General features: G+C 65.5%; 5 protein-coding genes across 5 annotated transcripts in view; 3 read left to right on the plus strand and 2 right to left on the minus strand.

The window, feature by feature from the left end:
* Positions 1 to 408, minus strand: part of MNEG_5162 (hypothetical protein) — a gene marked incomplete at both ends in the record, with an annotated part of 2,183 nt that extends 1,775 nt beyond the window's left edge. Inside the window, one exon of the mRNA XM_014046358.1 lies at positions 249 to 408. Within this exon, the coding sequence (XP_013901812.1) occupies positions 249 to 408 (160 nt within the window). The remainder of the gene's footprint in view (positions 1 to 248) is intronic.
* A 570-nt stretch (positions 409 to 978) lies between these two features.
* On the plus strand, positions 979 to 6,167 carry MNEG_5163 (hypothetical protein; the record flags this gene model as incomplete). Its single annotated transcript, XM_014046359.1, has 12 exons — positions 979 to 1,007; positions 1,445 to 1,565; positions 1,749 to 1,813; positions 2,426 to 2,536; positions 2,823 to 2,883; positions 3,130 to 3,200; positions 3,489 to 3,853; positions 4,161 to 4,541; positions 4,803 to 4,969; positions 5,276 to 5,365; positions 5,642 to 5,698; positions 5,982 to 6,167. The coding sequence occupies 12 exons, from the start codon at positions 979 to 981 to the stop codon at positions 6,165 to 6,167; spliced, it is 1,704 nt and encodes a 567-aa protein (XP_013901813.1).
* Positions 6,168 to 6,770: 603 nt separating this feature from the next.
* On the minus strand, positions 6,771 to 7,521 carry MNEG_5164 (hypothetical protein; the record flags this gene model as incomplete). Its single annotated transcript, XM_014046360.1, has 2 exons — positions 6,771 to 6,887; positions 7,213 to 7,521. 2 exons carry the CDS (start codon positions 7,519 to 7,521, stop codon positions 6,771 to 6,773), a joined length of 426 nt encoding a protein of 141 aa, XP_013901814.1.
* Positions 7,522 to 9,017: 1,496 nt separating this feature from the next.
* Positions 9,018 to 9,476, plus strand: MNEG_5165 (hypothetical protein; the record flags this gene model as incomplete). Its single annotated transcript, XM_014046361.1, has 1 exon — positions 9,018 to 9,476. The coding sequence occupies one exon, from the start codon at positions 9,018 to 9,020 to the stop codon at positions 9,474 to 9,476; it is 459 nt and encodes a 152-aa protein (XP_013901815.1).
* A 324-nt stretch (positions 9,477 to 9,800) lies between these two features.
* MNEG_5166 (hypothetical protein) overlaps positions 9,801 to 11,651 on the plus strand; it is a gene marked incomplete at both ends in the record, with an annotated part of 3,310 nt that continues 1,459 nt past the window's right edge. Inside the window, 5 exons of the mRNA XM_014046362.1 lie at positions 9,801 to 9,811; positions 10,121 to 10,298; positions 10,508 to 10,657; positions 10,960 to 11,043; positions 11,474 to 11,575. Coding sequence (XP_013901816.1) covers positions 9,801 to 9,811; positions 10,121 to 10,298; positions 10,508 to 10,657; positions 10,960 to 11,043; positions 11,474 to 11,575 — 525 coding nt within the window. The remainder of the gene's footprint in view (positions 9,812 to 10,120; positions 10,299 to 10,507; positions 10,658 to 10,959; positions 11,044 to 11,473; positions 11,576 to 11,651) is intronic.

Raw genomic sequence — 11,651 nt, forward strand, 5'->3', positions numbered from 1 at the left:
GGGGGGGGGGGGGGGAGTGGGCAAGAGAGAGGGGGACATCGCGTCGCTTCGTCATGATGGAGGCTGCGGATGAGGCAGCGGTGCGCCGTTGCCTGGCTGCGCAGGAGGCCGCCCACCACAAGCAGGCTCCCCAGGTGCGCGCCCCTCATGGGCCCTGGGCCAAGCAAAGGACGCCCTATTTGCCTCGTATCGCGCGCGCATTAATTCATGTTCAGTGCTGCCAAAGCGACCGCTGGGCCAGCGCTCACCCTTGAATCCCTCTGCCAGGCTGCCCGGCATCATCAGCTGCAGCGTGTCGGCCTGCCACGACGCGGCCAGGGCCACGCCGTAGGCCAGGGCCAGTAGCGCGTACGGCTTGTTGGAGCGCGACACGCGGCGCGTCAGCGTGGAGGTCGGCGCCACGGCCATCTGGCCGGGGGGCGTGCGCGTGGGTGTCGCGCACAGGATGGTTGCTTGGAGCAGTGATTGGGAATCGGAACGGGTTTCTGCATAGACAGTGGCGTGGTGCATCGCAGCGCCTCTTTATGAATTCATAAGCCAGCACAAAGATTGCGATTGGGCCTGATACAAGCCCCGAGGCTCACCAGCAGCGCCACTGCCCCCACCGTCACGACCGCGACAGCCACCGCCACGGGCACCAGGGGCGCCACCGCCTGCTGCAGCCCGGGAAATGAGGCGGTCGATGCCGACACAACAGCTGCCGCCACGGCCTTTTTGGCGGCGGAGACGCGGACGGCGGTCCGACGTTGCGGGTGCTGCTGCTGCGGCGACACTGCAGCCTTGGCGAGCTGGCAGCAGGACTGCTGCCCAGGGCGCTGTAGCCGAGCGACACGAGCGGCAGCGCGCGTGCCATGCTGCACTGCGGCCGGGGTCGGCCGGAAGGCTGTTCTAGGTGCCGTAGACGTCCTTTGAGAGGCGAGTTGAGCAGCCATTGTATCACCGGTGCGGCTTTCGGCACCTCAGGTGGGATAAGCAACTATGCGAAAGCCTCGGATCCTGAAGCCGGGGTGAGACGCTCTGCACTTAGTTATCGGCGGTAATCCAATCCACGTAGCCAAGCACGAAGGTCACCCGGTGCACCAGTGGATTTCAAGAGCCGCGAACGCTGATATCGAATGAGGACACGGGGATTTCATGAACTACAAAAACAAAATAGTCCCCTAGAAATTGCGCATCGTGGGAGGCCAGCTGGCACAACACCGCCCAGTACTGCACGGTTCGCAGCGGCAGCAGCAGCGGAGCGCGAACGCAGGCGTCAGCAACTGTGACTGCTGCAGCGGCACCGACACTCGTACGCCATGCGAGGGCTGCTTGCATCGCGCCTAGGGCCCACGATTCGCCCGAGTATACGGAGCGGCGGCGCCCGTGGCTGCTCGGCAGGCGCACGGCCGGCGGCGGCACCTGCGCACGACACTCGCGGACGGGTCCCGCGCGGCGGCGGCAGCGACGGCACCAGCACCGGCGCTCGGCAGGCTCAGCCTGGGGCGGCGGAGGACGTTGTTGTGGTGGGTGCGGGGGCGGCAGGCCTCACGGCGGCCTACTTTGCAGCTCAAGCCGGCGCACAGGTGGGGCTCAGGGTCAGCCCCGCCCGGTACCGGTGGCCCCTTTGGCGTGCGGCGTGCTTTGCACTCTTGCCCCGACCGTTCTTGGCACCGTTGAGACGGGTGGGGTGCCTACAGCGGTGCCTGTTCAGGACCCCCCCCCCCCTGGGCATCTTCCCACACCTTATTACACACCCCTCCACCCAGGTGCTGGTGCTGGAGCGCACCCGGGAGGCCGGCAAGAAGATACTCATGAGCGGGGGCAGCAGATGGTGCGCGCATGGCTTTGCACGGACGTGCGCGTGCGTACATGCACATCTGTGTCAAGGTTTTTGAGTGTGTGTGTGGGGGGGGAGGGGAGGTGAGGGTGGGGGGGTGGGGGGGGATCCAGCGGCTGGGGCGGATGAGGGGGCGATGTTGATCAAGGGCTGCTAAACGCGCCAAGGTGTTGCAGAGGGGGGGGCCGATGGCGCGACTCCCGCGGGAGGGGGTACGTGACTGGGGGTTGTCATCGGCAAGGAGCCACCGGCGCCTGCACAGCCAGGAGCAGGGCGAGGAGGAGGGGGGCAGAGGGACGGCCGGTGTTGCGCTGGTGTGGGTGATGGTGGTTTGAGTGCGGCAGGCAGGTGGAGGGGCGAAATGAGCTGGCGCAGCCTCCTGCTGGAGCAGGCCGCAGGGAGAGGCCCAAGTGTGGTGGGGGCCGTGACGCGCCCCCGCCCCTGTGCGGAGGACGCTTGCGCGGTTGAGTCGCTGGCTGCCAACTTGCCGCGAGGCCCGTCACACCAGATCCTCCAGCCGCCCAAAGTACCACATCGTTGACCTGCGACGCCGCTTGCGCACCCTCACCTCCCCCCGCCCCTCGTCACCCCCTCCCTCCCCCAAAGCAACATCCTGCCGCTGGTGGCTGACCTGGACACCGACTTCTTCACAGAGTCGTCGCGCAGCGCACTGAGGGCCGCCTTCGCCACCTGGACGCTGGAGGGCGCCAAGGAGTGGTGCGGACACGAGGGGGGGAGGGGGGAAGCTCCGGAAGTGCAGGGCTTGCCTTGGTGGCTGGGCGTCCTGCCAACTCCTGGGCCTGGTGCGGGGGCTCGTGCATATACCCTCGTGCCGAGGAAGTATTCAGGCCTCCTGCGCATGCGGCGGTATCGCCCGGTTGCCTGCCTGTTGCAGTGGGCCTGCGCCCACATGAAGCACACGTGCCACACACACACACACACACACACACACAAACACACACACGCACACACACACACACACACACACACACAACACAACAAGGCTTGAGGATGACATTGGTCTGGCCCTGGAGCTGGAGGAGGCCAACGCAAAGTGGTTCCCCGTGAGAGGGGGGGGGAGGGGCGGCTGCTGCGGCACGTCACTTTCTGCTCTGGGGCGGGGCGAAGGGTTGGGTTGGATTGGTGGAACACGGGGCGGAGATGAGGTGTCTTGTCCTGTCCAGTAGCGCATCGCAACAGACTATCCAATGGAATTCCCAGGAGCCCACCATCCCATCTATGCCCCCGTGCACCCTCCCCCTTGCTCCCTGAACCCCTTTGATCCGCCACACCTGCCCTCCCACCCAAAGGCCTCCAACTCTTCCCGTGACGTGAGGGACGCCCTGGTGGCGGCCTGCAGGCGGGCAGGGGTCCAGTTCAGGTGCGCCCCCACACCAAGGCCCGCAGGACTCCGGGACGGCCGCGTGCAAGGCCCGTGCGCCGGGCGCGCAGTGTGGACAACCTTTGCCTCCCAACTGTCGGTCGCGGTCCTCGGTGGACTTTCATACTTGCAAGGCCACAGCACTGCACATGCCCTGTTGATGGTGCAGGGCCGCATTATGCTGGGGATGTTGCTGCCTCCAAACTTGTTGGAATTCGCCCCTGCATCGCTCCTCGACGCACCCCCTCTTCCCTCTCACCGCCCCCCCCCCCCAACGCTCCGGAAAAGGTACGACTCGAGCCTTGAGGGCCTGGAACAGTGCAGCAGCAGTAAAAGCAGCCGCAGCAGTAGCAGCGATGATGTCGGCGACAATGACGGCAGAAACGGGGACAGCAGCAGCAACAGCAGCAGTCGCAATAGCAGTAGCAGCGGGACTGAGGTGGGTGCAGCAGGGGATGCAGGCCAGATCGAAATCGGGGGCAGCAGAGGTGCCAATACTGGGGGCAAGGGCAAGCGCAAGCGTGTGACGGGCGGCGGCGCGGAGCGCTGCGACTGGGTGTGCCGCCTGGCAGGCGGCACTGGCGTGCGGGCGCGCACCGTGGTGCTGGCTACTGGGGGCCTGTCCTTCCCTGCTGTTGGGACGGACGGCACTGGTGAGGTCCGCACACTCACGGCGTTGTGCGGCACGCAACGCAGCACACTCGTGGTTTGGTACTCCTTGGGCGGCTCAAATTGTGCGCCTGCGAGCCTTCTGCATTTCCTCTGATATGCATGAGCGGATTCCTCCCTGCTTTCAGTTGCCAGTGGCCCTGCCTTCCCCCCGCCAACTGCAGACCACATCCGCGCCAGCGCCTCCCTTCCCCCCTGGGGCTTGGCCGCCACAGCCCTTTCCTTCCCCCTCGCCCCAACACCCATCTCAAACACAGATGACCGCACCCACTCCTGCCCTCCTCCCCCCAGGCCACCGCATCGTCGCGAAGCTGGGCCACTCGCTGGCGCAGCCCTACGCGGCCCTCACGCCCCTCCTGGGCCGCCACCCCGGGGGGGAGCAGCTGGCCGGCCTCACGCTGCCCTCTGTCAAGCTGTCAGCACACCGCGCCGCCCCGGCCCCCGCCGCCGATGACGCGAGCGGCGCATCAGGAAGCGGCGAAGGCGGCGGCCCGGGGGGCGGCAAGAAAGCCAAGGGCAAGGGGGGCAACAAGGGCGGCGGCGGCGGCGCGTCCGTGGCTGTGGCGCAGCGGGGCGGGTTCCTGTTCACGCACAAGGGTTACTCTGGGCCTGCGGTGCTGGACCTGAGCCACAGGGCTGTGGTGGCGCTGGAGAGGGGGGAGACGCCGCCAGGTGGGCGCAGCTGGGTGAATGACGTGGAGCAAACGCTGTCTGCTGAGGGGTTTGATGGGGCAGTGTGTTTGTGTAGCTGCCCTGCAGGCCCAGTGCAACCGCCTAGACACAAAAGGAGACGGTCCACAGCAATTGAGTTGCTTCCTTCTTTCCCCCACAGTGAGCCTCTTGGCTGAAGCTTTTGACACCATTCAAGCCCCGGCCCACTCCCCCTGGGGTCCCGCCCCCCGCACACACCACCTTGGCCTAACCCCACACCAGTCATCCGTGCCAACTGGACGGGTGACGCCCCCGAGGACTGGGACGCCCGCCTGCGCCAGGGGGGGCCGGCCCTGGTGGCCACCCTGCTGCAGCGGGGCGGGCTCAAGGAGCGCCTGGCCCTGGCACTCTGCAGCGCACTGGGCATCACGGGGCGCACGGCGGCACAGGTGGGGGGTTGCTGGTGAGGAGGGCGCCTCCCGCTGCGTCGCAGTTTGGGGCCCACGATGTGTGCGCCCTCAGCAGCATGGCCAGCCGTCGGGTTGATCATCTACCAGCTGCTGCCCAAAACCCTGCCCCTCCCGACGCCACTCTCTATCTCAGCAACAACCTGCCACGCACGTGCGCGCACATACACACGCAAACACACGCACACACGCACACATGCACACAAACACACACAAATATACACACACAAATACACACACACACACACACACACACACACACACACACACTCACACACACACGCCCAGCTGCGCAAGGAGGAGCGTGCCGCGCTGGTGTCGGCCCTCACGGCCTACCCCCTGGACCTCACGGGGCACGAGGGCTACAAGAAGGCCGAGGTGGGGCCCTGGGGGCACGGCACACTGCATTTAGGGACAGCATGCCACGCGCGCACGCACACACACACACACACACACACACACACACACGCGCGCGCGCGCGCACACACGCACGCACGCGCGCGCGCGCACGCACGCTTGCGTACACGCACGCACGCGCACGCGCGCGCGCGAACGGGGTGATGAAGGGACGTGACTCGGGAGACAATGAATTGTTGGGGGTGGAGAACTGCTGATCTGGCTCGGGTGCTGCCGCGCTGTCGCTTCCCTTGGCAGGTCACCGGCGGCGGGGTGCCCCTCAACCAGATCAACTGCCGCACGGGGGAGAGCACGGTGAGAGGGGCGGGGCAACGGCTCACGCATATGGTGGTGGTCGTGAGGGGCCCGGCAGAGCTGGGCCCTGGCAGCAGTGTCTGTGCAACACCACAATAATGCGACGCATCACCCTGTGCCGGCCAGAGTGTGAACCATGCTGGACCCCCACCGTTGAGTGGTGCTGTGTCGCTCCGTGCTTTACTCGTCTACCACTGCCCGAAAACGCAACCCTCTCCCCGCACATCTGGCTGGCGTCATACCCCCCTTCCCCACAACCCCACATCGCTGCCCCCCCCCCAAGGTGCTGCCGGGCCTCTTTTTGTGTGGTGAGATCGTCGACGTCTTCGGCCGCATCGGGGGGTTCAACTTCCTGTGGGCATGGATATCCGGCCGCGCTGCGGGGCTGGGGGCCGCGGCGGCGGCCGCCGAAGCAGCTGCCGTGACGGGGGCGGCGGCGGAGAGGTTGCCGGTGCGAGGCGAGCCGTAACCTTCGCTGCCATCCCGGATGACTCGGTGACACTCCGGTCCGTGCACTTATACGTAATAATGAATTATGCTCGTACGGACTGTGGCTAACATGGGCTGAGGCTGGATCCTGGATTTCCTTGTTGCAGCCGCTGAACATTTGTCAGGTCTCACATCTGCACTTCTTGACAGCATTTGAGTACGTGAGCAAGTGCCAGTGTGCGCATCAGGTTGCGTGAGCACTGCCACGCTTGAACGTACGGCGCGTACACAAACACAACAACACAGCTACTGCAGCACAGCACAAAGGAAATATGGTGGACACATTCTGTACGTGCACATGCTTGCTATAGATTGCAAAGGTGGGCTGCTCAATAAGGAGCGCGCAACAAGCAAGCAGCTGTACGGCAGACATCAAACCAAGCCTATAAATGCGCACTTTGCCGCCGCTACAGTCAAAGTTACCCCCTTGATGTTGACTGCGAGTTCCGCGGCCTTTGCGTCCATGTTGCGAGTGACAAGCCAATTTTACCCGCCAGCTGGCCCAGGACTCGCCCAGGTGTGCCCCCGCTGGCCGCAGCCTCTGCCGCGCCCCCTACTTGCTGCCACCCCAGCCCGTCACGCATCACAGGTGGTGCTTGCCCATGGCAGCTGCCACCAGCTTCTTGCCGTCAGCGGGGAGGCTGCACACGCGGTCCGCCAAGGATGTCTCCACGCGCACAGCCAGGGTTCCAGCCTTGACCTGCGCAAGAAAGAGTGCGACAGGAGGGGGGGAAGCGCGCACCTGGTAGGCCAGCTGGGGGTCGCTTTTTCGGGCACTCTGGGCTGCGACCCTGCTTGCTTCCACGGAAGCTCAGCCCAATGCAGGGTGGGCGCCCCAACATCAGACGCCTATTCAAGAACACCGCCATGCAAAGTTCTGGATCAAGCTGCCGCGTCCGCATGTGAGCTCTTATCCACTGTTGCTCGCTCTGCGCCCCAGAGAGCGGCAGACCGGCTTGCGCAGGGGCCTGCGGAGCCCACCCGTCAAGACTAGAGTGCCGTGCCGCTGCTGTCCCACCCCGCACCTGGTACGACCCGCAGGACGACCGCTTGTTGTGGGCCGGACAGGCCGGAACGATGTACCAGCTCAGCTTGAACGCCGCCAGCAGCGGCGACGGCGCCAGCTTCACGTGGCCCCCGCTCGTGCCGCGCCCCCGGCAGCCGGCCGCGAAGCAGGGCGGGTCGCGCGCGCGGGTCGCGGCGCGGTAGAACTCGATGAAGGAGCTGTAGCCCCGGGGCTTGGAGGCACCGCCGGTGCCGAGTGTGTTGGTGACGACCTGGCCGGGGCGCAGGGCCTTGACCTTGGGGGCCTTGCCCACAGCGGCCGCTGGCATCGCTCGCAAGGCCCCCTGGCCTGGAGCGCCGCGCAGGCGCTCAGGACAAGAGTGAATGCCTGCGCTGGGGCTGGGCTCCTTGGTTGTCCCTGGGGCGCGCTGCTCCTGCCTCTGATGGGCGCGTTTGTGGCGCCTCGAGGACTGCCTGGCAATGCAGCAGCACGAGCAGCGCCTGCAGCGGCGTTGGGTACTGACACACCAGCTTTACGATGAATGAAGCAGCTTCTAAAAGTCTAATACGTCAACATATGGAGCTGCGGGAGGCCGTGACAGTCGAGCTGCGTGTGCACGAAGAACCGCCGAAGAGCCAGTTCGGGGCAAGGCACAAGCAAATCGGGGTACATGCACAATTGATATTGCGGTATGTATTGAGTGGTGAGGAGAGCTCACGCTTTCAGTCTGCTTTGCCCTTGGCATTTTTGGCATCCAGTAGGCAAATGGCCTTCATGTGCCCGGCATCTGCGGGCAGACTCCTTGTCGCGATGTCAGGTGCCAGTGAACTGTGGGTCTAAAGCAATACATGCCCATGCCGTCAATCACAGGGCCCACGCCGCAGCTACGGGGTGCAACTCTGTTGGTGCATGTGACTGATGCTGCACCCGCAGCCATCTGACCTACCACTTGGCTGCTGCGGTGTAACGGATGGGATTGCATTAGTTGTCATACAACCCTGCACTGTGTACTATATGTGAAGCCTGGGCTTTGTTGTGATACCGGGGGGCTCGCACGAGCAATCGCGACCCATGCGGTTTTGTCAAGCCTGGTGGCCATTGGCGGTTTCGGATCGTCGTTCACCTGGGCGTGCAGACCGAAGGGTACCACCATCTGCCGGAGTACCGTGCTGCTGGACTCCCATCACCTACAACTCAAATTGAGGAGCAGTGGCAGACGTTGGACTACAGGACAGCACGACCCGCCCCTCTCGCGCCCTCGCGATTGCATGGGCAGTTCAAATGCGTGCTGGCTCAACTACATAATCTGGTTCTTCGATCAGCGTACGGTACATTGCCACACGGCCCCAAAACGCCCTTATTCAGGGCCTGTACTCTTCGGTACCGCAGCAAAGAGCGGCCATGTGGCCTCCGCGCTTCCTAGCTGGCGGCGCATCTCCATCCCGCTGGGGATCACTTCCCTCTGTACGACATGCCATACTGTACAGTGCCGCGTAACAAAACAAATTCAGATGATATGGTTGCAACCCAGATATCCTCCCCAGTACGTGTCAATGAGACAACGAAATCGACCTCCAGGGGGCGTATCATCAGATCATTGCGATTCGGTATTCGGCTGGGGGCGCCAGCCGACTCCGAGGCTGCAATATAGCCCGCATAATGGGCAGCAACCGTCTGCTGCTGGCCCTGGCAGCATCCCTCCTTGCTTGCAGTGCAGCGCTGTCGCAGGATGCGGTGGAATACAGTTGGCGAGAGGGCATCGTGCACGCGGGCCTCTGCCGCCCCGGGACCACCGAAGGCGACAAGCCCAGCTGCGCTGAGCATATGATGGGCCTCCCCTGGCAGTGGCGCGTCCCGCGACGGGGTCAGAGCGCACGTGTGTTTGTGACCGCCCTGGATCCCCCCCGCGGGGCCCCAGACGGCGGCGGCCCCGCGTCGACGCTGCTCCGCGCCGCCTGCCCCAGGGCCGCGCGCCGCTCGCCCTCCCTTGTGGACAGCTGGATGGCCGGCGGCGGCGGCGCCGCCGCGCCGGCGGGCGCGTTCTTTGATCGCGATGCGGGCGGCGGCCTGCGCGCGTGCCTGAGGGAGCATGCTGAGAGCGCGCTCCTCCTGCCCGGCTGCGAGGACGCCGTCTACAAGGCACTCCTGGACTCCGAATCTGGCGGCACGCTGGCTGTGTTCAAGTTCAATGCGTGGGAATTCGAGGCGCTGCTTGACCGCTTCGAAGACCACCTGGTTATGGACAAGGGCGGCGCCACCCAGTACGCGGTGGGCGGGGGGTAGTACTACTACTCAGCGCACTGTGCGTGTGCGTGCTTGTGCGCAGGGACGGGGATCCAGGGCATTTCAGGGAGGGGCTGCTGCTGGTGCATGCAAGCGGGCGGCATGGGTAGGTGCAGCAGCATACGTCGCACTGGCCACCACCGATGGCAGCCGCATCAGGGGCGGCTCGCGGCACTCACGGGCCACTGCTGTGGGCGCATAGCCAGGGGACAGGGGTGGGGTGTCGGCTGTGTCGGGCCCCACCTCGTGCCGTGCTGATCTGGTTCTGCCCCCGCCCGTCACTCTCTCCTGCATGACCGCCAGATCCTGTCTCAATCGATCGCCATGGCGGCCTGGTGAGCTGGGGGAGGTGCCGCCCAGCAGCTGGCCGTGGTGTGTGTGTGTGTGTGTTGGGGGGGGGTGGCAGCGCGACGCGGGTCCCTGCCCACCCCCTCCCAGGTCTTCACACCCCATCTCGACCCTCACAACCCACCCCCATACCTCAGAGCCCCCCGTGTTGCCCCAGCACCCCTTCATTGCCCATCCATGATAACACTCATTGTCTACCGCCAAAATCCTAAACCCCAATCTACCCCCCCCCCCTGAAAAGACTGCAAACCCTGCAAACCCCCACATGGCCGACACCCCTCCCCAAACATGACCAGGCGTGACCTGACGAGTGCCCTGGAGAATGACGTGTCACTGCGCGTCCCCCCGGTGTCGGAGGCGCTCCTCTCCAACCCCGCCCTGTGGGCGCTCATGCCCTACAGCAGCCGCCTCGTGGTGACGGTGCAGCAGGCGGTGGCGGCAGAAGACGGGTTCGGGCTCATCGAGTTGGCAAAGGTGAGGGCGGGCGCTGCCCACCGCACAGCGGATGCGGCAGGTGAGGCACACCCCTGGGCCGCCATCGGAAGCCGGCTGCACGTGCCAGAGCCAACCACAGCCCGCTCACCCGTCCTGAATTCATTTCCTGAATGGATTTTCGCACTCCTCCCTCTCACACTCGCACGCTCAACTGCCGCCCGCATCGGCCATCAAACCCCTCCCGCCAGGTCAGCGTCCCGGCTGACATCCTGTACCAATACCTGGAGCTGCTGGGAAGCTTCCACCTGGGGACCGTCGGCGTGGAGGCCATGAACCTGCCCGAAATGGTCAAGCGTCACTGGAGGATGACCGACGCGACAGACGACGCCCTACTCCACGTGAGGCCCACCCCTGCAGTGACGCCCTCGCCGCGGCAGCGCGCTGCAGCCGACTGCGGCCGGGCCGCCTGCCGCCGGGCCGCCTGCGGCGGGGGATGCGAGCAAATTGAGGGGGTCCAGTACTTCATGTGTGTGGCCTGAGTCACGTGCAGCTTTGATGCACTTGATGGGTTCATAAGCGCATCTGGAGTTTTGAAGGGGTTGTGCGAGCGCGACAATCGCACACCACGCGTCCAGACTCTGAGCCGCCGCGCCCGGCCGCGCCCTCCCCCCCCCCCCCACACCGCTGGACAGCCCCGCAGGCGGCCTCCCTGCTGTATTACGAGTCGACGCGGCTGCGCTGCACCGTGGCCGCCAAGAGCCGCCTGTTGGCGGGGCTCCTGCAGGTGGGGCGGGGCATCAAGACAACAGGCCCTGTCCGGCTGCTGCTGCTGCTGCTGCTGCTGCTGCTGCTGCTGCTGCTGCTGCTGCTGCTGCTGCTGCTGCTGCTGCTGCTGCTGCTGCTGCTGCTGCTGCAAGGAGGCGAGGGACAGCACAGGGGCTGCTCAGACGCGCCGCGCACAGCCCGCGCTGTCGGGAGGGCGGGGCGGACCACTGCTCGCGCATTGCGTGCCCGACTGCTGTTTAGTTGTTACCCCCCGCCCCAAACACTTACACACACGCGCGCACACACAAACGCACACACACACGCACACACGCGCGCACACGCACGCACACACGCGCGCGCACACACACACACACACACAAACACACATGCGCGCGCGCGCACACGCACACACACGCATGCACACACACACACACACACCGCCCCCTCAGAGGTCTGTTGACTACGACCACCTGAAGCGCCACTGGCAGCGCCAGGCGCAGCGGCAGGAGACGGACAAGTCGCGCAACCCGCCGCTGAGGGGGCCGCAGCTGGTGCGGGGACGTGCGGCGGGGGCCGTCGTGCTGTCGGTTTGTGTGCATCTGGCTGGAGGCAGGAGCAGCACGTGGC

This window comes from Monoraphidium neglectum (genome assembly GCF_000611645.1).
Source record: "Monoraphidium neglectum strain SAG 48.87 unplaced genomic scaffold scaffold00756, whole genome shotgun sequence".
NCBI classification, from domain to species: Eukaryota; Viridiplantae; Chlorophyta; class Chlorophyceae; order Sphaeropleales; family Selenastraceae; genus Monoraphidium; species Monoraphidium neglectum.